The 26,549-nt window shown below is 52.1% G+C and overlaps 1 protein-coding gene across 2 annotated transcripts in view; it reads left to right on the forward strand.

Moving 5' to 3' along the window:
* The window catches only part of TSHZ3 (teashirt zinc finger homeobox 3), a 111,118-nt gene extending 85,011 nt beyond the window's left edge, over positions 1-26,107 (forward strand). For both annotated transcript variants that reach the window (XM_053607515.1, XM_053607516.1), the window contains one exon: positions 21,273-26,107. In XM_053607515.1, the coding sequence (XP_053463490.1) occupies positions 21,273-24,478 (3,206 nt within the window). In that variant the 3' untranslated portion in view covers positions 24,479-26,107. The remainder of the gene's footprint in view (positions 1-21,272) is intronic.
* Positions 26,108-26,549: the final 442 nt, after the last annotated feature.

Raw genomic sequence — 26,549 nt, forward strand, 5'->3', positions numbered from 1 at the left:
TTGTCTCACCAGCTCTCCCACGGTAGCCAAGGGGAGGGGAAAAAAAAAAAAAAGATTTTTAAAGATTGGCTAATGGTAATGAAAAATATTCTGATATAGCATTAAGGATTTTGCTCCCAAAATGTGTTTAATGTAAATATGCTGTCAGAGACCCTTCACGTAATTGACGCCAGCTGATGATTAGCGGGGTTCTCGGTGGTGTTTCTGCATAATCTTACATTTTGACAGAACTCCTCAGCCACATTTTATTGTCAGCGTTCCGCAATCAGTAGGGTTTTCTTCCCTGACAACATTTACTTTGTCATTATAAATCTTGTAAGTGGTCATTTAACTGGGTGGGTGTACACGGAGGGATATCATTACTGGCTCATTTGGGGATATGGATTTCTACCAGGAAACCCTCATGAAAAGTCAACTTTTATTTTATTTTATTTTTTTTTTACCAACTTGGACCCACTTAGCAGCCCCGACCCTTGGTTTGTGGGGCAGCTATAGACTGCCAGGGACTCTGTGGCTCCCGTGAAACCCAGAACAAGAGGCTGAGTGGTGTGTGTCAGCCGGGGAGAGACCTGGACTCACCCTGGGTGCTCCATCCTCTCGGAGGCTACTTACAACTAACTTTCCAAGCTGCTTTTTTTTTTTCTTCTTCTTCTTCTTTCCTTTTTTCTCAATGTTGAGTTCATCTTCGGTGATACAAGAAAAAAAAATTGGCGTTCAATTATAATCATATCCAAGTGCCCCAAATTAAACCGCCCTAATCCATAAGCATTCATAACTGCACACGGTTAAGTTACATTAATAGTCAATATAATAAACCTTCACCTTCATTGAAGCTGCTCTTGTTTCTACAGCAGCTCTTTAATCTATCTCAATAGATTTCTGGTGCACAGCAAGTATAGATTTGGCCAGTGACAAGGGTTAGAGTAGTCCTGTAGAACATTTACTTGTAGCTCTGAAAAGCCCACATTCATCAGAGGGGGAAGTCGATCAGGTTGTACCAGAATCGATGGACGGCTTGTGGGATCCCTCTTAGGCTTGTAATGAGTTCTTCTTTGGAGAGAATTCACACACACTCACACACACACACACTTCTCTGTCTTAAAGCCATTTATCTCTGAATGTCAAATTGCAATAATTAACCATTATTGATCTCAAATTCAATTAACTTCATTAACACGGGTCATGGTGAGAGTGCTTGTAAGGGAAAGGCATTTGACAGGTATCTTTGCTTGTGTGACATTCCATGTTCCTTAACTCTCCGTGGTGGCTACAAACTGATCAGACCGTCCCTTTGGAAAGAGGCAGCCGGTAGACGGGGACCCCTCAGAACAGGCTGCGCTGAGAGAGGCCCACGAAGTGTTTGTCTTGTGGGTCCTTCCCGTGACTTTGCACAGTCGGAATCAGAGAGGTACCAGGCAGCCTTTGAGCCCCGTGGTGACGTGTGGACATGGGCCTTTTTCCACACAGGTGCACTCGTCCCCAGCTGCCAGGGGACAGCAACTCAGGCATCTGCCCCCTGCTCTCCTGGCCCTTGCAGCCTTGTCAGATGATGGCGTCCCTGGGCTTCTGGCTTTTGCTTAACTCAGAAATCGTTTCTTCTGTTTGTAGTTTGAGATTTAAAAACTATTTTCCATCTTGAATGGGGATGAGAGGGAAAGATCCAGATCCCACAATCAGGATGAGCAGAGAGCTCTGGGAGCCCTGCTGTGTGGCACCTGCCGCTTAACCTCCTGTGCTCATTCTGGGTCTCACGCCGTCCTCCCTGGTAGGTGATATTGCTCCATTCTGCCCATGGGAAGGAAGACTGAGGCTCAGAGAGGTGCAAACATGTGCCACACCCTGCAGGGGGGCACAGCGGAACTCCAGCCTGCTGTCCCGTCCTAGAGTTAAGGAACCATCCCGCTGTTTCTTTGCCCTGGCGCAGGGTATTTTCTGTGCGTGTTTCGGGGAGACGCAGTGAGGCGCGGTCAGCTCTGGATTCTAACTGCCAATCCCAGGTCTGCGTCTGGTCCCTGAAATCTCTCCCCGAGCCTTGGTCTCTGCGTCTGTGCGATGGACCACAAGGTGTGGGTGCATCCTCCTCCCCTGGCTGTCTCACAGCTGCGCTGACTGAAGCCGCGCAGGGGAGACACCCCCAGAGCCCCCCAGGATGGACGGGCAGGCGGTGTTCTCAGAGGCACAGCTGCAGGTGAATGGGGTGCCCCTGCGCATTGGTAATTGGTTCTGGGTTTTTAATTCTTTATGGAAATGCTGCTGTCGTTGCTCAAGTGTCATAAAGAAACAAAACAAACAAACACACGTGAAGTCTGCCTTCCTGGTCTGTGACATCTTTTAATTTGAGAGTTTGATTCGACTCAAAGAGCTTTATGGCTCACCCAGCCTGTGCAGGCCCCTGCCTCTTCTGGAGGCTGTGGGGTCCTCCTGTCCCACCCAGCCCCCTGCAGAAACAAGGGACCGCCTTGGTGGCTGCAGAGTCCCTGAGGGCATGCAGGGTGAGAAGGTTGGGCTTGGGGTGGAGGGGACAGCAAAGGCCCTTTGGTAGATTGGCCAGCTGCTGTGTTTGGGGAGGTGAGGTATTCCTGAGGATATGAGCAGAGACCCAGCGTGACCTTCCCGGGGTACAAGGGAAACACCAGATACCAGGGAGATACTGAGTCCCCAGAGCCCCTGAGCACTGCCCGGGGAGTGGCAGACGAGCCAGGAGACACAGGAACTCCACGCGGCCCTGTCCCTGCTGCCAAACATGGTGCCCTGCCAGGGAACCTGTCTCGGGAGACGCCTAAGTGATGGGGTTGTGGGTCCCTGCGCAGAGGGCTGGGCGTTTCATAGCTGTGCTTTTTAGAAGCACAACTGCTGGTCTGTAAGAGCCCGACAGAGCAGGGAATGGCCAGGGCAGCGGGGTGGACTCGGATCATGATTGGATGCGCCTAGTCTGGAGCTTCATGAGCACCTGTGTTAGAATCAGAGAATCAGAAAATCAGAAATCCAGGCCCTCGCCCAAAACTGTCTGCGGGTCTTAGGAACGGGCAGGCAAGAGGGGAGTACACAACCCTCGGCAGCTCTCCTCATGACAGCAGAAGGGTGGCCCCGAGAGGTTTCACTGTCACATACCTGCCCTGCCACATCTTCCTCGGGGTCGTGGGGAGTCGGTGAGGTGACCGCAGGGATGGCTCCGTGCTCCGTGCCTGGTGAGGACACAGGGCTCATCTCAGTGTTATGGGGAGTCAGTGAGGTGACCTCAGGGACAGCTCCGTGCTCCGTGCCTGATGAAGACACAGGGCTCGTCTCAGTGTTATGGGGAGTCGGTGAGGTGACCGCAGGGACGGCTCTGTGCTCCGTGCCTGGTGAGGACACAGGGTTCATCTCAGTGTTATGGGGAGTTGGTGAGGTGATCGCAGGGACGGCTCCATGATCTGTGCCTGGTGAAGACACAGGGAGTGTCTCAGTGTTATGGGGAGTCGGTGAGGTGACCTCAGGGATGGCTCCGTGCTCTGTGCCTGGTGAGGACACAGGGCTTGTCTCAGTATTATGGGGAGTGGGTGAGGTGACCGCAGGGACGGCTCCATGCTCTGTGCCTGGTGAGGACACAGGACTTGTCTCAGTGTCAGCCTCACAGGGACCAGGCTTGACACTGAAAGGGAGGGACAGACCTGAGACCTGTTGGTTCCCACAGGAGGGAACAGACCCCACCTATGGTGTGGACGCCGTGCCCTGGGTACTTTGGGTATACCCAGCAGCCTTCCCTCCTCTTTTCACTGAAGTCAGTGACATCAGCACAGAGGCAACTCACGTCCCTGTTTTTTAACAGTCCATCGTCACTGTGGCACCATTGTCACCCAGAATGGCACCAGCAGAGAAGCAATGACAGGAGGGTCTACAAGTGCCAGCTGCCCTGTGGGCGTACCTCAGAGCTGTCCCCTGAGGCCTCTGTGCCTTCGTGTCCAGCCCTAGTGTGAGGCCCTGCTCCCATCCCCAGGCACGTGCTCCCCGGGGGCTGCTCCCTGGGACAGACACTGTGTGTCCTCTGCTGACAGCGCCCGGCACTGGTGCAGAGCCTGACTCGTAGCAAGTGCAAAATACAAATGCAGTTTCTTTCATAGCTTGTTCAGTTTCACAGTGGTTCCTGGATATGCACTTGTGAAAACTTCAAGCAATGCCAAAGCACAGCTCCTTTGTTCCCTCTGTTCCCGCCAGCTCGCTGCCCACGTCAGTACCCCTCCTCTGCACCCACAGGGTGTCTCTGACCCCCCAGACCAGGGTCCTTTCGCTGGGTGTCCACATGCAACTGCACACGGCCAGCCCCACGCAGAAGCTCATTTGGGTGGTGAGATGGTGAGAACTTGTCCTCTGTGTGGCACTATGTCTTAGAGAGCTTCCCACAGGACAGTGTAGAGGATGATCCTTCCTTAAACTTTCTATGCAATTTCATACACAAAAGGGGCAGCATACCAAGTACAGTTTGGTGAGTTTCCCCAAATGCACAGACTCGTGCAAACAGGCCCCAGACCCAGAAACAGAAGTACAACACTTGGGCTCTGGGAGTTTCTGTATTCAGACAATACATACTCTTTTGTATCTGGAGTCTTTCACCTAATATTATATTTGTAAGTTTCTTTTGTGGTTTTTTTTTGAGATAGAGTCTCACCCTGTTGCTCTCGGTAGAGTGCTGTAGCGTCACAGCTCACAGCAACCTCAAACTCTTGGACTCAAGCGATCCTCTTGCCTCAACCTCCCGAGTAGCTGGGACTCCAGGTGCCCCCCACAACACCTGGCTAGTGTTTCTGTTTTTAGTAGAGACGGGGTCTCGCTCTTGCTCAAGCTGGTCTTGAACTCCTGAGCTTAAGCGAATCACACACTTCTGCCTCCTGGAGTGCTGGGATTACAGGCGCGAGCTGCTGCATGAATTCAGCCTTCTTTTCTGTTATTTTAAATAATGGTTCCTCTTCACTGCTGTGTGGTGTTTTACTCTATGGACATGATGCCCTGTCTTTATCCATTCTACTGTGGGTGAAGGTTTGGATTGTTCCCAGTTCCTTTGCTATTATGAATAAACAGTGTGCTGAGTGATACTGACCTACAGACCTCTTGATGGAACGTGGATGCGTTTCCGCTGAGTATCTGTCTAACTGTAGGGTTGCTGGGTCTCAGAGTATGTGTGTGTGCAGCTTTAGGAGACACTCCCAAGCAGGTTGGGACGGATGATATTGCTGCGGCCGTGAATGAGAGTTCCAGTTGCTCTCTGCCTTCCCTCACACTGGTGTTTATGCCCCGTCATCCTCGTCAACTGCTGTGCAGTAATTCACCACCTGGGTGTACTGTATTTTGTTTATCCACTCTCTTGGGATTCTATCTTTAAACAAACAGGTTTCTCTTGGCCCATGCGTGAATGTGCCTGCAGCATAGTTTGCTAGCATGGTCAGAGTATTTTCAATTTTATTTATTTATTTATTCTTTTGAGACAGAGCTTTCGGTAGAGTGCCGTGGCATCACAGTTTACAGCGATTCGCTTGGCTCAGCCTCTCAAGTAGCTGGGACCACAGGCGCCCACCACAACACCCAGCTATTTTTTGTTGCATTTGTCATTATGATTTTAGCAGGCCCAGGCTGGGCTCGAACCCGCCAGCCACATACACCGTACCACGCTGCTGTGGGCATAGTTCACAGTTGCAGAGGTGTGGAACCAACCTGTGTGTCCAGCAACTAATAAGTGAATAAAGAAAATGTGGTATGTATTTTCAATTTTAATATATGCCACTGACCTATGCGCTATAAAAGGCCATGGCAAATACTGCACAGAGCAGTTAGGGACAGAGTCCTGCTCTCATTATTGTTTAGAAAGTTCCTTTTTTTCTTTTCTTTCTCTCACTTTTATTTTCGTGTATCTGTTTATTTTTTGGTTGGATAGGGACGCATTGGGGGTTCCTGAATCTAGTGTAAGACATTCCTAGCTCAGACTACATAAATGTCAATATAAATTTGTGAGACAAAGAGTATTTAAAAGGAAACATATGTTGTGATGCCAGCCAGTCAATAGATTTTATTTATATGTCGATTTGGGAAAAGCTGTTTTAATAAATAGAAATTAGGTTGAACATATAGGCATTTACATGTCAGTCAAAATTATAAAACAAATTAAAACATTTGAAGCATTGCCATTGTTCCTTTAAGTGGGCTAAAGAGATTTTTTTCACTCTCCATCCAAATGGCAGTCATGTGTATTAGAGAGGACTGGGTGTGTGGTGGCTGAGTACTGACTGAGCCCTAGGTCAGTACTGGCTGAGTGCTGGGTCAGGGCTAGCTGAGTGCTAGGTCAGAACTTGCTGAGTGCTAAGTGCTGAGTGAGTACTAAGTCAGTGCTGGCTGAGTGCTTGGTCTGGGCTGGCTGAGTGCTAAGTACTGAGTGAGTGTTTGGTGAGTGCTAGCTAAGTTCTAGGTTAATGCTGGCTGAGTGCTGGGTTGGGGCTAGCTGAGTGCTGAGTGCTAGGACAGGCCTACCTAAGTGTTGAGTGCTGGATTAAGACTGGCTAAATGCTGTGTGCTAAGTGAGTTATGAGTGCTGGGTCAGGGCTGCTGAGTGCTGAGTGAGTGCTGACTAAGTGCTGTGCCTGTCCTAAGTGCTGAGTGCTGAGTGAGTGCTGGTTGAATACTGAGTGCTGTGTCAGACCTAAGTCCTGAGTGCTGACTGGGTGCTGGCTGAGTGCTGAGTCCTGGGTCAGGGTTGGCTGAGTACTGAGTGAGTGCTGGACAAGTACTGAGTGCCGATCAGGGCTGGCTGAGTGCTGAGTGCTGAGAACATGCTGGCAGTGTGTCTAGCCATAGGAAAGTCACTTGGCCATGACAGCTGCCAGGCTGGTGCCCAGTGCAGGGAGGCAGGATGAGCTTCTGTAGGGCCGGAGTGAGTATTTACTGTCCAGATCGTCCTTGTGGTCAGAACTCCTGAGGTTTGCTGGTGGCTGTAGCTTTCTACCAGAGTGTCCCTGCTCTGTGAAGTGGGAGTGATGCCCCATGAAGAGATCAGAGGGTGCTTGGGCCTCCCCTGCCCAGCATTTGAGCGCTGACAAGGAAGCGGATGGAAACTTCTTCTAGATGTGACCCTTGGTCAATGCTGCTTGTCAGACTAAGCGGCACCTTCCAAACTAAGTGAATTTCCTCAGGAGTCACTGAAGAGAGCTGGGCTGCACGGCCACTGCAGCACGCAGAGGAGGGAGGTCCCGTGGATAGAGGGAGATGCACCTTGGGCGTGTGGTTAGCCGTTCCAAGACCACGAGAGGTGAGCTCCGGGAGAGAAGTGCAGACAGCCATGCCCGTCTTAACTCCCTACCTTTCTCTGGAATTTAGAGTTTAGAGAGGACTTCTCCATCATTATCTCGTCACAAGATTAAAGAGGTCGCTTTCGGGGACAGGGGGTGAGCAGGACCTTGGAGAGTAGGTGGGAGGGACGCAAACGTGGGGCAAGGCTGGTGGAGCCTGGACTGGAAGAGACGGCATCAGTCAAGGAGGAAGCAAAGACGCATTATCAGAAAGGGGCAGTGTGTGCGTGAGGGAGGTGTGTGTGTGTGTGTGTGTGTGTGCACGTGTGTGGGTGTGTGTTTATGAGTGTGTGCATGTGTTTGTGTGTGTGTGCATGTGTGCGTGGGTGTGTGTAGAGGGGCAGTGGAAGGTAAAACATGGGACGTAATGTGGGGCTGGGCTGTGCTGGACTTTGAATGTCAAGCTCAAAGTCCAGCTAATGCCCTTGTGCTTCACATAGTCGCAGCCATCATGACCACGTCAGGATACAGCCTGTGACTCTGAGCTGTTCATTTTGGTGACTTCCCATTCCTAACCCTGGAGCATCTAGAGTGTGTGATTAGTGTCTGATGCAGGTTGGATGAATGGATGGGTGGGGCGAGGTGGGTGGGTAGGTGGATGTTGGATGGAGGGCCAGCAGGTGTGTGCTAGATGTGTTGGGTGAATTGGTTGCCTCCTTTTTCATGTCTTTCTTAATGCCTCTCCCAGATACAGCTCTTTGGTTGGAGAAAAGCCAGGAAGTCCCAGTGAGATTTGAGTTGTACATGTGTGTAGCCACTTTGATGAGTCCCATTTTGAGGACTGTTCCCAACTCATTGCCCAGCCCTTGGCCGTAGTTGCCCCGGGCTTTGAGATCACCCCCAAGTGTGCAGGCAAACAAGAGTTCCTCTTGGTTCTGTGAACTGCTTCCGTGGGCTGTCCCCTTGGAGACACGGGCTTCCCCGTGAGAATCACTCTGCCCCACCTCCCCAAGCTCCCGTGACTCAGAGCTGAAGATGTGCCAGCCCCAGCTGTCCTCAGTCATTAGCAACATTGACCACCACTCTGTGTGCAATTTGAGAGGGTCAAGTGTGTCCACTGCCCCTACTAATTCACCCAACTCCTGTGCCACCAAGGTGAGAGAATGCTTTCTTTGGATGAAGATGCTCTTCTAACTTACTGGATCCATTATAGATTAGGATTTGCATTATGGATTTTGTGGAATAAAATTTTGCGGATTGTTTATTGCGCGCTGGCTCCAGAAGCCTCGTTTCTCCTGGTGGACAGTCATCAGCCACCGGACCAAACTGATGGGTGTCAACCCAGACGCGCTCCTGCCACCACACTGGTTGTGAATTACGGCTGTGCCCTGGTGGCTTCACCATGGACTGGGATGACTTCAGCAGTGAAGTGCTGCTCCAGGGCACAGGGAGAGAGTACAGACACCCCACAAGAGCTGGCCATCGGGGACTTGCACAGCTGATGCTTGTGTGTTTGAAGCCACGGGGAATAGGTGACTCAGACCATCCCTGAACTGAGTATTTATTTACTCATTATCATCTGAACATTCATCGGGGGCAGTGGCATTTTGTGGATGTGTCTCTGATTTATTATTTTTCTTTGCCGTGGGGTTGGTGACCAATCTGTAGCAGAGCGAACCCTCAAGGTGCGAGTGGAAGAGCCTCACTTTGGAGATGAGGAAGCCACCGTCTCTCTCTGAGCCAGGAAAGCCTCCCAAGTTTCTGCCTCCTCTTTTCCTGTGCCATCTCCTTCACAAAGAGAGAGTGGGAAGCGGAGAGGGGCCTTGTTCTGGTTAGGGGCTGCAGAGATGGGATGATGAGGCTCTTTTATCAGGTGAGGAACCAGAGAAAGGCTCAGGTGATGTCTTTCCTAGTCTGGTGGTGAGATCCCCAGGGTTTCCTTTTGGAGGCTCCTGGCCTCTTGTCCTCTGTCCCCTCTGGGGGATACTGAGTCTTCCAAACAGGCTGGGGCATCCTGCAGCTGGGAGTGTGCCTTGGAGCCTGGTGCCGCTGGTCCCCTAGAGGAACAGCAGCCTGTCGTGGCTTGAACAGCCTCTGACCAGCCTGTGTCTGCTGAAGAGTGACATTGCCCTGTCCATGCTGACTTCATTCACCAATCGGCTGACGCCGAGCTTTTCTTGGCGTGGAAACAGCGCTGCCTTATTAACACGGTGGCGCCCAACTGAACAAGCATTCCTCTCGCACATTACATCAAATTAGCGTGTACAAAATTAATATTCCTGACCTTGCTAGTGGGAAGAACAATCAATCTAGAGAAGGTTGTCATCCCAACGTGGCCAGCCTTCAGAAGCCCTGACCACCACAGCTCCTCCAGAGCCATACCATGCCCACCTGGCCCCTGTGGCCTGGCTTTGCACTTTGGGTGTTTCCCCCGTTTCTGGGGAGCTCCAGTGCCCAGCAGGGATGCCTGCAAGGTCCCCGGTCTCCCTGGTACCACTCAAGCATGCCATTCTCTCCTTGTAACCTCTGTTATCCTAAATGGCTTGGGTGGCATCTCTAGGTGCCTCTAAGTACCTAGATTATTCCCTGCTGAATTGTGACCCCCCTGGGGTCACCAGGCATAAGCTCTTTCTAGAACAAATTTTCCTTCTCACTGTTTGTTTCATAACCAGACAGCAGCCTGACGTGTGGCCTGATCACTTTGGCACTAACTACCCAGTGCCTGTAGAGCTCGGCCTCCCAGCCCCATGGCTGTCCTCTGCCCGGTCCCCTCTCATTCTCAGCACACAAAGAGTTCCAGCTCAGGCTGGGCGCCATGGTCACACCTGCAATCCTAGCACATTGGGAGGCTGAGGCAGGTCAGGATTGAGACCAGTCATAGAAAGAGGGAGACCCGGTCTCAGCTAAACACAGAAAAACTAGCCAGGCATTGTGGTGAGTCCCTATAGTCCAAGCTACTTGGGAGGCTGAAACAAGAAGATTGTTTGAGCCCAGGAGTTTGAGGTTGCTGTGAGATATGGAGACGCCATAGGACTCACCCCAGGCCAGGCTGAATGAGTAGACTCTGTCTCTAAAAAGACAGAGCCCCACCCAGCACCAGTATTTGAGCTGCCTCCCCGCCCAGGCAGTGGTGGCCAGGAGGGTGTCTCTCCATCTCAATTTTCACCTTCACAGTATCAGGGTGCTGGGCCGGCTGCAGGAGGAGCATTTAGGCATCTGCCGTCCAGGTCTAAGCATCTTCCTTCTCTCCCCCTCACACCCCTCAGGGCTCCCGGCTGGCTGCAGCCTCTAAATAGCCTGTTTGGTAGATCGCAGGACGCCTGGGTTGGCTCACAGGCCTCAAATCAGGTGGCAGCAGCAGCAGGTGTGGGTCCCCTTCCAAAGAGACCCCTGCCCCGTCAGCACGAGGCACGGCACATTTTTACGGTAGAGAGTCTGGTGTAAAAATAGCTCAGAGGGCACAGCGTGTAGAAGGCGCTTGCTTACACAAGTCCTTCGTCAAGCGAAAATTCTGGTGTCAAGTGGATCAGCCTACGCGGACTTCTCGGGTGTATGGAGGACAAGGTGTGATTTAGGCGGAGTTTTCTGGGGACATCGGGCTCTTTCCCCCACGCAGAGAAGGGTGACTCAAGGCAGAAGCTGAGCCTACATGGGGACTGGGCTCAGCCTAGAGATGGCGGCCCGGCGGATGGCTGGGGCTACAGGGACCCAGTAAGCCAGTGGGTGTGGTGGCCTCCCAGCCAGTACCCTCCCGGGGGTCTCTGGCTCTGTCCCCACCTCTGGGGGACAGCAGACCTTGAACCAGGTCCTGGAGCATTGGGTGCACGGACGCTGCAGGGTCGGTCTGTTGTCGTCTCTTCCTTTCTTCTTTTCCCTTCTTTCCTTCCTTCCTTCTTCCCCTTCCTCTCTGGCTCTCCTCCTCCATGGCCTTCAGTCTGCTAGAGGGAAGAGGGGCAACCCCTGAGGCCCAGTGAGGAACCCTGTAACCCCCACCACCTCCATTCTTGAAAGGCAGAAAGCTGTGTCAAGGGCCTGGAGACCTCCAATTCGGGGCCTTTAGATGAGGGGGTGCCCCCGGAGCCCCCTCCTGAGCTTACCTCCAGGCGACCCTTGCACCCCAATGGAGCATAAGCCTCGTGGTAGACACATGTCCAATGTCGCAGTCCCTTTTGCTTGGAAAGGTCTCTTACGCTCATGAATTTGGAAGTCTCTCAAAGGAGGATGTGGCCGATGTTGTGCCCTCCCACTCGCCCTCCCTCTCCTGAATGAAGACGCTGAGGCTCACACACGTAAAGTCCACCATCACGGTGACCTCACGCCTCCTCCATGGCAGAGCAGGCGCTGAGACCCTGGGCCTCACTGTGACATCTCATAGCTCCGCAGGAAGGTCACGGCAGAAACGACAGGTCCTCTCCAGAATCCTGGGCAGCTCTCCTGTCGGGCTGCTGTGGCTCCTGAGCTGTCCTCTCTGCCTCTTCCTGCCCTTTCCTTGGAGTCTGCCCTGTCCTGGGTCCAGGAGTGAGGGGTGTGTGGCGGGTGGGGGCTGGTGGTCAGATGTGGTCAAGGCGCCTTTTGAGGATCCTGGCAGTTTTCCTTGTCCAAGCACATTACATCAATTAGTGTATACAAAATTAATTCATTCATTCCTTTTGGTACGTTCTCATCCCTAACCCTGGAGCATCTAGAGTATGTGATTGGTGTCTGATGCAAGTTGGATGAATGGATGGCTGGGGTAGGCAGTTGGGTAAGTGGATGGTTGGATGGAGGGCTGGCAGGTGCATGTTAGATGTGAGGGGTCCTGGGCCCCCAGGTTTCAGCACGTGTGTGAATCTGACTTGAGACATGGGCAGAGTGGCCCTGGTTATGAGGGGAGGGCAGGGGCAGGATCTGGGGAGATGGGTGTACATGAGTTCAGGAGAGCTACACCCTACACCCAACAGCGTGCCATATGGGGTATGTTCCCCACATCTTCTGGACACTTCCACATCTCCCACTGTGATCATGCATGGGGGTGCCGAGAGGGGCTCCTGGACGTTTGTGGACCCAGCATGGGCTCCAGGGCCTGTGCCTCCTGGGGCTTCCCCAGCCACCCCGCAGGTCCCGGCCCCACAGCCCTGCATCATGTGAGGCAGAGGTGGGCCCCCGTCTCCCGTCTGCCATCTGCCTTTTCCAGGATTGGCTGGGGCCTCTATTTCCTTCTTGATCATCCCCTCAGCTTGTTAAATTATTCTAACAAAAACAAAAACCACCCCATGTCATCTGAAAATCTAAGCACTCAGGGGAGGTAGAGGGCAGGCCTGGAGTCCCCAGCCTTGGAGCTGACCCACGGTGGCTCCCCCAGCCTCAACCCTGGGGCACCACTGCCAGGGCCCCGTCTGCCTCAGAACTCCCAGGTTCCAGGTCCCTCCAGCTTCTGGTCCTTCCACAAAGACCATCTCTTTTGCTCTTTTCTGAAGCCACCATCACCCACTTCTTTCGCACCTACCTCCCATCCCCTGAGGGGTCTCTCCCTCCCCCGACTCTTCTCTCCACCTCTCTCCCGCTCCCTCTCTCTCTCCTTCCCTCCCTTCCACCCTTCCCACACCCTTCTCAAACGCTGCACAGAAGATGGCCCTTCCTCCTCCAGCCTCGCCTCCTCCTCCCTGGCCCTCTCTCTCCCTCCATCAGCCACAGGCATCCTCAGGGGTGGTCGGCCAGAGTCGCACTTTACTGGGGGGGCTGCCTTCTGGGCTACCTTTACTAAAAGTCATGAAGGGAAGGAATCCGTAGCAGGTTTTAGCCAGCAAAGTGGCTTCTCAGCATCTGCAGGTTGGAGACTCCATGATGTGGGCTGATGTCACTGGAGTTGGGTGATGTCTGAGTGGTTTTGATCTGGATGATGGATTAGCAAACTGTGGTGTGTGTGTACACCATGGGGCCATAAGAAAAGATGGAGACTCGACATCCTTTTTGTTTACCTGGATGGAGTTGAAACACCTTCTCCTTAGTAAAGTATCTCAAGAAGTGAAAAAAATATTCAGTGTACTCAATACTAATATGCAACCAATATATAAACAACTACACACCCACACAAAAGATAAAACACAAATAAAGAAGAGTGAGGGAGGGCGGTTGGCAGGGTCTCCCCTGATGTGTACAAGGTGAGGGTGTTCAGCACACGCCCCGGGCGAAGGGCTCTACTACAACTTGAACTTTACCTTAGAAACAAAAACAGCGTGACCTAAACATTTGTACTCTCATATTGATTTGAAATAAAATAAAATTTTAAAAATTGCACCTTCCTAGGAAGAACAGAAAATGCTGAGCTTCACAGGGCGATTGACCTTGGAGTCGCTTCTGGGAGCTGCGATGCAGCAACACCTGGCCCTTGCCTCCTCTGTACCGGCCTTCCCCCGCCCTCCCCAACCTGCTCCCCGTCACCCACCCCGTCCCCACAGCTGGAGAGAGCACCGCCCAGGGGGCACTTCACCCCACCTCTTAGGAGTGATTCACCACGGTGATGAAGATAATTCTCGTTCGCCCAGAAATGAATTCCATTATTGTTTTATATTTATATAAAATATGCTAATTTCTTTAGTCAATGAATCATTTTAGTTAATGATAATATTAATGGGGGAGCCGCTGCCTCACAACCTTCTGATTGCTGTCATGGGCCAGCCCCTCACTCCAGGACACGTCCACCATCTCCAGCCACGGTGTGGAAGGCACACCATCAGTGGACGGTGGTGGGTGGGGTCACGGGACTGTTGTAGAGGGGCCTAGTGTGTGGTTTCACTGGTGGGCTGGACAGAGGCCCTGTCACAGGACTATCGTAGAGGGGCGAGTGTGTGGTCCACTGGTGGGCTGGACAGAGGCCCTGTCACAGGACTGTCGTAGAGGGGCGAGTGTGTGGTTTCACTGGTGGGCTGGACAGAGGCCCTGTCACAGGACTGTCGTAGAGGGGCGAGTGTGTGGTTCCACTGGTGGGCTGGACAGAGGCCCTGTCACAGGACTGTCGTAGAGGGGCGAGTGTGTGGTTCCACTGGTGGGCTGGACAGAGGCCCTGTCACATGACTGTCGTAGAGGGGCGAGTGTGTGGTTCCACTGGTAGGCTGGACAGAGACCCTGTCACAGGACTGTCGTAGAGGGGGCGAGTGTGTGGTTCCACTGGTGGGCTGGACAGAGACCCTGTCACAGGACTGTCGTAGAGGGGCGAGTGTGTGGTTCCACTGGTGGGCTGGACAGAGACCCTGTCACAGGACTGTCGTAGAGGGGCGAGTGTGTGGTTCCACTGGTGGGCTGGACAGAGGCCCTGTCACAGGGCTGTCGTAGAGGGGCGAGTGTGTGGTTCCACTGGTAGGCTGGACAGAGACCCTGTCACAGGACTGTCGTAGAGGGGGCGAGTGTGTGGTTCCACTGGTGGGCTGGACAGAGACCCTGTCACAGGACTATCATGTGGGGCGAGTGTGTGGTTCCACTGGTAGGCTGGACAGAGACCCTGTCACAGGACTGTCGTAGAGGGGCGAGTGTGTGGTTCCACTGGTGGGCTGGACAGAGACCCTGTCACAGGACTGTCGTAGAGGGGCGAGTGTGTGGTTCCTCTGGTGGGCTGGACAGAGGCCCTGTCACAGGACTGTTGTAGAGGGGCGAGTGTGTGGTTCCACTGGTGGGCTCAACAGAGGCCCTGTCTTGCAGCCCAGTCCACATCCTGGGGCAGGGCACGTGTCCTCACACCCCAGTCATCCTCTTACACTCTGACCCAGGATGTGGGCCCTGGCAGTTAGGTCAGGTCCCTGTTTGCCTCCACTGACTCCTCCTGAGGGGACCAGCAGAGGGCCTGGGGTCAGAACAGGCTCCTAAGCTCAAGTTTTCCATGTAACTTTTCAGAGCCCCAGTTTCCTTGTCTGCAAGAAAGATGGAGATCATTTTATCCACGTCCTAAGACCATTGGGTGGATCAGATGAGATAAATGGAAAAACACTACAGAAACACACATGGTAGACAGGGCCTTCTTTTTTTTTGAGACAGAGTTTCGCTATATCACCCTCTGTAGAGTGCTGTGGCGTCACACAGCAACCTCCAACCTCCACAGCGATTCTCTTGCCTCAGCCTCCCAAGTAGCTGGGACCACAGGTGCCCACCACAATGCCCAGCTCCTTTTTGTTGCAGTTGTCATTGTTGTTTAGCAGGCCCAGGCCAGGCTGGAACCCGCCAGCCTCGGTGTATGTGGCCGGCGCCGTACCGACTGGGCTACCGGTGCCACCAGGCAGGGCCATTTTTTTGCTCCATCACTTGGCCTTTCAAGATTGTTGGGCTGTAGAATTATAAGGAGACTTTGTGAGCTCGGGAGCTTTTACTTCTCATGGATGTTTCTCTGCATCCTAGGTTCTCCGGTTCCTGTAGTTGAACGTGTGTCCTAGGCACCTGTTCTTGAGAGATTGATTGCTGTCTTGCTGTAAATGCATACTCTTCATTTTCAGGGAGAGGAAGGTGGGGATGTGGTGGGGAAGCAGGTGCGTGATTCGCAGGGGCACGCATCTTGGAGAGAGGCTCTTTCCAATGGAGTAACGGGCAAATACAAGGTGGGTCCACCAGTTTGCCCCTCGCTAGTCTCTGCTCTCCCCAGCGTGTTTCTTTGCATTTACTGTTGGTTTGGTTTGAAGGAGAGCCTCCTGCCCCTCACAGGCCAGCTGCCTGTCCAGGAGCTGGCCCCAGAGGCTTTACTTTTCTTTATTGAAGAGATGAGAGGGGGCAGCGCCTGTGGCTCAAAGGAGTAAGGCGCTGGCCCCATATGTCGGAGGTGGCGGGTTTAAACCCAGCCCCGGCCAAAAACTGCAAAAAAAAAAAAAAGAAAAAAAAAGAGATGAGAGGGCTGAGATGCAGTGTGGAAGGTGGATATGTGGGTGTAGGTACAGCTGGGGGTGGCCTCCGTGCAGAGAGACCACCAGTGGGGGCGTTCCCGCCCCCTCTCCCTGTGGTGGGTTCTGTCTTGCTGTCCAGCCCAGAGGCCCTCTCTTGTGAAGAGGCTATGCTGAAATCTCGTCACTCTGGGGCATAGCTGACCGGGAAAGCGCCTCAGATCACACCCAGCACAGCTGCTTCGCTCCGGGACTAGCTGGAGTCTGAATGGGCCTGAGACGTCTTGGCAACTATTTGGGAGGTTGAAGAAGCCATCTGTGGGCCCCATCCCTCCATCCATTCATCCCACAGATGTATGTTGAGGGGACGCTGTGGGGCCAGACAGTAGGGCCGCAGTGGATATGTGGGGCGTGGGGCAGGGCAGTGGGGCTGATCTTCACACACTAAGCTGGCATTCAGTCAGAATATCTGGAACATCTGGCAAGCTGTGTAACGGACAGGTGATTTCAGTGGCGTGCTTCATAATGAAAAGGAAAGGAGTGTTGAGGGGATGAGAGCTGGGCCCCCTAGCATGGACCTTTCCCGCATGGTGTGTGCCTCCTACGGTTTCTGGCAGGGGCGGTGGCAGTGGACAGTGACAAGGGGAGATCTTGGTGAATTCCGGAAGCTGAGGGGGCTGGATGGTGGAGGACCTGTTTTGAGGAATCTGGACCTTCTCCTGAACCCACCAGGAAGTCACTGAAGGTGTCCCACGGTGGAGTGTCATGACCAGCTGTCCTTCTTACAGTCACAGTGGCTTCTGCTTGGAGGTGAGACTGAAGGAGCTGGGGCTGGATTTGGGAAGATGGTCAAAACAGGCGTTGGTGGCTGGAACCGGCCAGTGTGGGAGGCCACACGGAGAAGTGACGGATCCTGTTACAAAGGCACCTTGCTTCTAGACACGACCGCTCATTAACCTCTTTTCAAATGAGACAGCCAGTGCCCAGTTGCTGGCCTACTATGTGTAAGATGATGAGATGCTCAACCTTAGGGAATTCAGGCAAGAATGTACAGAAAGTTAAATAGCAACGCAGGACTCTAATAACTCTCTAGGACAGTAGCGGAGTGTCAAGGCCGTACATGATTCATGGGGGGTCCAGGTGGTGGACAGTGCCTGCCACTGGGCAGCTGAAGACTGGCAGGGTGCGGACTGTGTTCTCATCGTGGGCTCAGTGACGGGAGACACCCAGTCTTTTTGCTCTTCTTTGCCTGATGCATTAACCATTCCAGAATCCAGAAGTTCTTCCGTCTCTCCAGCCAGGGACTTTGCAAGTCGGGGTTGGTCCAGAGCTGAGCGGACTAAGGAGGGGCTTGAGTCAGCGCTTGCACAGAATGACCAGAGTGAGGAGCTCGCCCCTCGGTCCTTCGCCATTTTCTCAGAAAGGCCATAGAATGTAGGAAAGTGGAAGAGGAGGGACCTTATGGGACCTTACAGTATTGTTCAGATAGAGGAAACCACACGGTGCCGACAGACACATCTGTCTCCCCTGGGAGTTCCCGTGGGAGTGTGGAACGAGGGAGCACTTTCCATCTCTTAATGCCCCTGCCACCCCCCCAGGCCCACTTTCTAGAGAAACTTTTGAAGTTCACTCCTCGAGCATGTGTATGACATTCTCAGAGGAGTGTCCTCGTTGTACAAGATGACGGAAGGATGGACACCCTGCCCTCTGTTTTAATGTGGAGAGAAGAGCCAACAACAGGTAGATGTCTTAGGCTCAACATAAGCAAATACTTCTCACCCTTAGATCCGGAACGAAAATGGTTATTTTATAATAACAGAGCATGGGTTCCCCATCATGGCTGCGGGGGAGTGCGCCTGTCAAGACCTAGGAAGCCACGGCCAGGCCAGGGTTGGGGAGCGCCGGCGTTGGCCGGGTCTCCCTAGGACTCCCACGTCTTCTCGGCCCTGGAGTCTTTGATTTTTCTCAGAGGTGGATTTTTTCTGTTGATGGTAAGTTTCTCTGCAGTCATCAGACTGATGACATCTGATACCTCTGTGCAGTGTACAAAGCATCGTGGGATGGAAGCCTGTCACACCAGTGAGGGTGCTCTCCACAGCCTGCCGAGCAGCCAGGGCTGGGAGGACGTGCCCACGGTGAGGGGGTGCATGTGAAGTGGGGACGGGGCCCTGGCCTCGGGCAGGCACGCTGCTCCTGGGCTGACAGTGGGGTGGCAGAGACGTCAGGGTGCTATCTTAGCTCACAACCTTTGTACCATAGTGGATTCCTTATGCCTACGGTTGGCTCCTGACTCTTCTGCTATCCTCCGCCCTCCCATAGTGGCTACTAGTGGGACCATTTCTCTCCCAAGCTTAATTTCATGAAGCTGTAACAGGAGGAGAGTGCCCAGGTTGTGGGGGCCATCTGTTGACTGGGGCTCCCAGGAGATGAGGGCCTTTGATGCCCGTCCTCACCTGCACAGGACCAGGCTTTCCCTCAGCTCTCTGCCACAGGGACACAGGACATGTGGTTTCTTCTTTTTCCACACTGGCTTTTCACAGTAAAGCACCTGCCAAAGAAATGTTGTACCCACGGGGCATTCCTGCACGTGGCGAGCTGCACCTAGCTAAACCCAGCCTGGCTGCTCCACCCTTCTCTGCAAGGACTGCCAGGTAGGTTTCAGGCCCACCCAGATAGATGCCCCTGACCATGGTTGCCCTCTGCACTGCAGCCAGGAGACCGAGCATCCTCCGCTTTGCACAGGACTGAGTGGGGTCCTGGCATGCAGGACTTCAATGCAGAAACCAGGCCAGGTCCAGGCAAACTGGGACCCTGGGCTGCTCTCCCGTGCCTGTCACCCTATTGGGGTTGTGTCTCCAGATTTCTAGACTGCTCTACATGTTGAGGAAAGCTGTGGGGGAGAGAATAAAGTGTTCTCTTTTACTTTTCTTTTCCAACACATGTACTCATTTTTTTTTTTTTTTTAATTTTGAGACAGAGTTTTACCCGGAGTAGTGTTCCATGGTGTTCTAGCTCACAGAAGCCTCAAACTCTTGTGCTCAAGCAATCCCTTCTGAGTAGCTTGAACTATAGATATTGACCGCAGCGCCCAGCAAGTTTTTCTATCTTTAGTAGAGACAGGGTCTCACTGTTGCTCAGGCTGGTCTTGAACTCCTGAGCTCAGGTGATCCACATGCCTCAGCTTCCCAGAGTGCTGGGATTATAGCCGTGACCCTCCATGACCCAACGTGCCCGGCCCACATTCTTCACTGTGGCCAGGAAAGGAACCTCCCTGGGCCAGCACTGTGTTTCCCTACTCATTTGGCTCTGGCCCTAGGCAAAGAGCTCTTGTCATTTTAATTTGTCACGTCTAAGTTGGATGACCTCAGACTTAAGGTCCAGCACAGCACTTCACACCTCAGCTGACCGGTGCAGGCCACGTTCTTCTGGTTGTTCGTAAAGGACATTGCACAGTTCACACACAGCTCTGCGGAGTTTGCACATGGGGGAAGCATCCCTCGCCTCCAGCTGACGTGCGTACCTGGGACACTGTGCCCATCCAAGGTCACGTTGCATCAGTGTGGGGACAGCGCTGTTGTGTCTCAGCTGAGAAATCCTTGGTGCCCAAAGTGTGGAGCTTAGGAATAATGACAACCAAGAAAATCAAAATCCACCTGGAAGGAATTATAAGGGGGGAGGGGTATCTGTTTGGCTTCAAGGGAATCACTGCACTGTTTTTATTTTTTTTTCTCATGTGAAATTGATCTGGGGTGCATCTTTAAAGTCATTGCAGTGAATTCTACAAATGAAGCTTCCTTTCCTTGTCTAAGAGTCTGTTGTTTAAGTCAGCCTTGCTGTTAGCTCTGTACTGTCCAGCCACCTAACACACTTACTGCCCACTGGCCTCTCGAAGCAAAAAAGTCTTCAGGAGCAAAAAGGAAATGTCATTTCTCTTCCACTTTTTCTCCTCTGTCTTGACGCTGCTCCTTCCCTCAGAGCTGGCCAAGCCTACCTGTTCACAAGGCCACCCAGATGCTGTAAACGGTGGTAGGTGGGCTTTAGTGAGGAGTAGCCGGGATCGCTGAGTTCAAGAGAAGGAAGAAGAAAATCCCTCGGTTCCCCAGCACGTGTGTCCTCCGGGCTCTGCGAATCTGGCCGTGCGTGTTCTAGAACCCACAGCTGCTTGGGCCCTCCCCTCCACCTGCTCGGGAAGGCACGCTGGATTTCCATTCCCGGTTACATTGCTTCCAGAAAGACAGGATCCCTGTTGGATGCCCATGAAGCTTATGCCGAGTAAATATTGACAAAGTAGTCTAAAGAGCAAACACTTTGACATTTGTAAGGTCCACTGGAAGGTCTTGTATATATTTATACAGCAAGCGTGAGCAGCGCATACCAATTTTCCTGAACTTGTTCTGACATAATTCTGCACAGATGGGAGTGGCTGAGAGTGGCTGAGTGTGCACATGGGAAGTGAGACCAGGGCCAGGGGTACTGGCTCAGGGTCTTCCCTCCCAACTGGAACAAACCCGCACCTGCCTGTCCCTGGCAGGGAACTTACTCTCTAAGTTTCTATGAGACCTCCTTTTCCAGAAGGAAGAAAGAAAAAGCCACAAAACCTCGTTGTTTTTTTTTTTTTAATTTCTTACAATTGATGTACTTTCTTTTTACTTTGCAAAAATTTTATTGATGTTTTTGTACTTTGTATTTATTAAAGATCGAGCCTCGAAAAATGTAATGAGTAAAAATTGCTTGCTTAATTTAAATTGTGAATCTGTCTGTTAAGAAATGCATTAGGGGTAGGAGACGCATGAGACATATTAATTGACAGACAGGAACTGCTGTCTCTGAGGTTGATACAAGTAATTTATTACTTTAGAAATGAATGCCACCTCCAGAATGTGCTTCATTAATTTCAAATTTAGTTTTAATTTCAAGCTGTTGCCCCTTGAGAAGAATAAGGTGGCAAATTATGTTTGAAGAGCAGATTTTTTTTTTTTTTGCACCAAAGAAACACCCCATTTTAGCTATTTGATTTTACAAATAAATGTGCCCATTGAGTTTGCCGTGTTTTCCTGAGAGCTGAGAACACACCCTAGGTAAGATCAACATTTACTAATGACTTTTTTCTTTCTCTCTCTCCTCCTTTCTCTCTTTTCTTTCCATCCGCCTGTCTCGCTCGTTCGCCCACCTGTCACCACGGCAGCCTATGTTTCAGATGAGTTAAAGGCCGCAGCCCTGGTGGATGACGACATAGACCCAGAAGAACCCCCAGCAGATGGGGAGCCCTCAGCCAAGTACATGTGCCCGGAGAAGGAGCTCGGTAAGACCTGCCCCAGCTACCAGAACTCCCCGGCTGCCGAGTTCTCCAGCCACGAGATGGACAGTGAGTCGCACATCAGCGAGACCAGTGACCGCATGGCTGACTTTGAGAGTGGCTCCATTAAGAACGAGGAGGATACCAAGGAAGTGACGGTCCCTCTGGAAGACACGACGGTGTCGGACAGCCTGGAGCAGATGAAGGCCGTGTACAACAACTTCCTTTCCAACTCCTACTGGTCCAACCTCAACCTCAACCTGCACCAGCCGTCCTCGGAGAAGAACAACGGGAGCAGCAGCAGCAGCAGCAGCAGCAGCAGCAGCTGCGGGAGCGGGAGCTTCGACTGGCACCAGAGCGCCATGGCCAAGACCCTGCAGCAGGTGTCTCAGAGCCGCGTGCTGCCCGAGCCCAGCCTCTTCAGCACCGTGCAGCTGTACCGGCAGAGCAGCAAGCTCTACGGCTCCATCTTCACCGGGGCCAGCAAATTCCGCTGCAAGGACTGCAGTGCGGCCTACGACACCCTGGTGGAGCTGACGGTGCACATGAACGAGACAGGTCACTACCGCGATGACAACCACGAGACCGACAACAACAACCCCAAGCGCTGGTCCAAGCCTCGCAAGCGCTCCTTGCTGGAGATGGAAGGGAAGGAGGACGCTCAGAAGGTGCTTAAATGCATGTACTGTGGCCACTCCTTCGAGTCCCTCCAGGACCTCAGCGTCCACATGATCAAAACAAAACACTACCAGAAAGTGCCTCTGAAGGAGCCCGTCACTCCCGTCGCAGCCAAAATCATCCCTGCCGCTCGGAAGAAAGCGTCCCTGGAGCTGGAGCTCCCCAGCTCCCCGGATTCCACGGGCGGGACCCCCAAAGTCCCCATGTCGGACCCCAACGATGCACTTCAGAAGAACTCCAACCCCTACATCACGCCAAATAACCGGTACGGCCACCAGAACGGGGCCAGCTACGCGTGGCACTTTGAGGCCCGCAAGTCCCAGATCCTGAAGTGCATGGAGTGTGGCAGCTCCCACGACACCCTGCAGGAGCTCACGGCCCACATGATGGTCACTGGCCACTTCATCAAGGTCACCAACTCGGCCATGAAGAAGGGGAAGCCCATCATGGAGACGCCCGTCACGCCCACCATCACCACCCTGCTGGACGAGAAGGTCCAGTCCGTGCCCCTGGCCGCTACCACTTTCACGTCCCCCTCTAACACACCTGCCAGCATCTCCCCAAAACTGAACATAGAGGTCAAGAGGGAGGTCGACAAGGAGAAAGCAGTCATGGAGGAGAAACCCAAGGAAAAGGAAAAGCTGGGGGAGGAGGAGGAAAAATACGATATCTCTTCTAAATACCATTACTTGACTGAAAATGACTTGGAAGAGAGCCCCAAGGGTGGGCTGGACATCCTCAAATCCCTGGAAAACACAGTGACGTCCGCAATCAACAAGGCCCAGAACGGCACCCCAAGCTGGGGCGGCTATCCCAGCATCCACGCCGCCTACCAGCTCCCCAACATGATGAAGCTGTCTCTGGGCTCGTCGGGGAAGAGCACGCCCCTGAAACCCATGTTTGGGAACAGCGAGATCGTGTCTCCCACGAAAAACCAGACCCTGGTCTCACCTCCCAGCAGCCAGACCTCACCCATGCCCAAGACCAACTTCCATGCCATGGAGGAGCTGGTGAAAAAAGTCACCGAGAAAGTCGCCAAAGTGGAGGAGAAAATGAAGGAGCCGGACGGCAAGCTTTCTCCTCCCAAGCGGGCCAGTCCCTCCCCCTGCAGCAGTGAGGTCAGTGAGCCCATCAAGATGGAAGCATCCAGCGATGGGGGCTTCAAAAGCCAGGAGGGCAGCCCCAGTCCGCCGCGGGACGGGTGCAAGGAGGGCAGTCCTCCGGCAGAGCCGGTGGAGAACGGAAAGGATCTGGTGCAGCCCCTGGCTGGCGGCCTGAGCGGCAGCACAGCCATCATCACCGACCACCCACCGGAACAGCCTTTTGTTAACCCTTTGAGCGCCCTGCAGTCGGTCATGAACATTCACCTGGGCAAGGCTGCCAAGCCCTCCCTGCCTGCCCTCGACCCCATGAGCATGCTTTTCAAGATGAGCAACAGCCTGGCCGAGAAGGCGGCCGTGGCCACCCCACCGCCCCTGCAGTCCAAGAAGGTGGACCACCTCGACCGCTATTTCTACCACGTCAACAACGACCAGCCCATAGACTTGACGAAAGGGAAGAGTGACAAAGGCTGCTCTTTAGGTTCAGTGCTCTTGTCACCCACATCCACAGCCCCAGCAACCTCCTCATCCACGGTGACAACAGCGAAGACGTCTGCCGTCGTATCATTCATGTCAAACTCGCCGCTGCGCGAGAATGCCTTGTCAGATATATCCGATATGCTGAAGAACTTGACAGAGAGCCACACGTCAAAGTCCTCCACTCCTTCCAGCATCTCCGAGAAGTCTGACATTGATGGGGCCACTCTGGAGGAAGCCGAGGAGTCGACGCCCGCGCAGAAGAGGAAGGGCCGCCAATCAAACTGGAACCCGCAGCACCTACTCATCCTGCAGGCCCAGTTTGCCGCCAGCCTCCGGCAGACCTCGGAGGGCAAGTACGTCATGTCGGACCTGAGTCCCCAGGAGCGAATGCACATCTCCAGGTTCACGGGGCTTTCCATGACCACCATCAGCCACTGGCTGGCCAACGTCAAGTACCAGCTGAGAAGGACAGGTGGAACAAAGTTCCTTAAAAACTTGGACACTGGCCACCCCGTGTTCTTTTGTAACGACTGTGCGTCGCAAATCAGGACTCCCTCCACATACATCAGCCACCTAGAGTCACACCTGGGTTTCCGGCTACGGGACTTATCCAAACTGTCCACTGAACAGATTAACAATCAAATAGCACAAACCAAGTCACCGTCGGAAAAACTGGTGACGTCCTCCCCCGAGGAGGACCTGGGGACCTCTTACCAGTGCAAACTTTGCAATCGGACCTTTGCCAGCAAGCATGCGGTGAAGCTTCACCTTAGCAAAACACACGGGAAGTCTCCGGAAGATCACCTTCTGTATGTCTCTGAGTTGGAGAAACAGTAGTGTTGGCTTCTGATGGCAGTGGCCGCAGTTTGCTTCGAGGGAAACCGTGGAAGGCACCTTCGAGCACCCTGACTTGATCTTGGCACATGTTCTTGTTTTAACTGCAGAGAAATCATTCTGGGCTGGACTGTTTTGTAATAACTGTACAGTGTTTAATAGAGGTGCATACTCAGCTGTTGTTACTGGTAAAATATGAAGGTTAAAAATGCAGTGGTAAGTGTTTGGAACTTTGTGTAAATGGGATTTAGTTGTGGGCATCGTCCGATGATGCTTCAAGCTGCATGCATTGACAGACAGTTGAATTAAGCATTTATAACGAAATCGGGCGCACTTCCTCCTCGAGATGCCAGTGTGCCGGCATTTCTCACCCTTTCATCTTTAGCCCTCTGAGTACTTTGAAGCACTTTTGCATTAATTTGGTTAAAAAATAAAATATAATAATAATAATGTATGAAGCTCTGTTTTTTAAACTCCTTACCAGCTTAGTTATAATTAATAATACGAACCTCCATTTATGCAGGTCTGCAGGGGTTATGACACGCCTTGAAATTTAAAAGAATATTATTTTCACATTGAAACATAGATGTATATATTGTATAGACTTCAGACTCTCTTATGAAAAATGTGATTGTGGTTAAATGACCTTCTTTTCTTGCATTTATAGCAACAGTGTTTTATGTTTCTGCTATGCTCTGGCATAAGCCGTGCCTACATATAGTGTATATTTCCTTTACCTTTTTTTTTTTAAGGTCTATGGGTTTTGTTTTTTACATGCAAACATTGTAAATTATACAGAAGATACCACAGATAGCATTTATAAAGTATACAGAAACATTATCTGAAAGCAAAGTATGGTTGTTTGTTTTGCTATACAGTACATCTATATTGATAGAGGTTCATGTTTAAATTATACATATTTATTAGCATCCTATTATCATTTGTTTTGAGCAGTCTGAATAAACGAGGCCGGGGGGGGAAAAAAAATCCCTGGCAGGCATCATAACTATTTTGCACATGATTTTTAAAGGTATTTATTAGAAATTGAAGAACGCTCGAAATAAAGAAACTCAGTGCTCAAAGGGTTAAGTCTATTTGAAAAGGAAAAAAAAAAAAAAGAACAAAAAAATAAATAAAAAAGAACTTGTACTGTATTTCCTAACATTGATCAAGCCTTTAAAATGTTTGTACTGTAATACTTTGCTTGAAAGTCACCTTTTAAGAGACGTTCTGAGACACCACCGCGCTCTCTTATTTAAAGCCCCTCCCGGTCGCCACTCCACACTGGAGGGGCCTCTTCCTTTGAGTCGGTAACTTTCTGTTTTGTTCTCCCTAATTATTCTCCCAAGATCCCACACTGCAGCTTTATCTCTTGGCTTATGAAAGGTAACCCGTGGTTACCGGCTCTCCAACTGATTCTCTTCTTCTCCATTTTTGGCAGTTAATTTGCAGGAGTGAGTGACAGCTGACACCCTACAAAAACCTATGTATAAAATATTGGCATGTAAACAGCACAGACACCGTAACACACTCTGTGCCCTGTTTTGTTGTTGACAATGAAGCACCCTTATGTGACTCTTCATATAACCCCTTTTTTTCTACGGCAGCATTAAAATTGTCTTTTTGCTATAATTTTGTGTTGCGTTCACAATTATGTCTGAAATGTGCTACGGCTAACGAGCACATTAAAATTAAATTGTATGCGATCTGTTTATGACTGAGTTGGTTGCTGTGTCTGCCAGGTGCTGGCAGTCGGAAGCCGCACGTAAATCAGGGGAGTTTTAGTGAACTTTGGCGTTTGGAGAGCAGAGAGCACTTAACTCAGAGGCGGCTGGGATAGGATTTTCACCAGGAATACAGATGTGAAAGGGAGGAATGCGTTCGTCCGTGGAAAAGTGATGTAGGAGAAGGTATTGAGTAGCAGAGCTTTCCGTCACACCTGGTGACCCTCTCGGGGTGGGGGGCCCAGGGTTTGATTCCCCCTTGTGGGTACCAAGCAGTCAGGGCCCAGACTGTCCAGGAGTCTGATGGGGAGGAAGGGTCTCTGGAAGGGTAGTTCCTTCCTGTTGACTCA

The sequence above is a fragment of the Nycticebus coucang genome, chromosome 10 (genome assembly GCF_027406575.1).
Source record: "Nycticebus coucang isolate mNycCou1 chromosome 10, mNycCou1.pri, whole genome shotgun sequence".
NCBI classification, from domain to species: domain Eukaryota; kingdom Metazoa; phylum Chordata; class Mammalia; order Primates; family Lorisidae; genus Nycticebus; species Nycticebus coucang.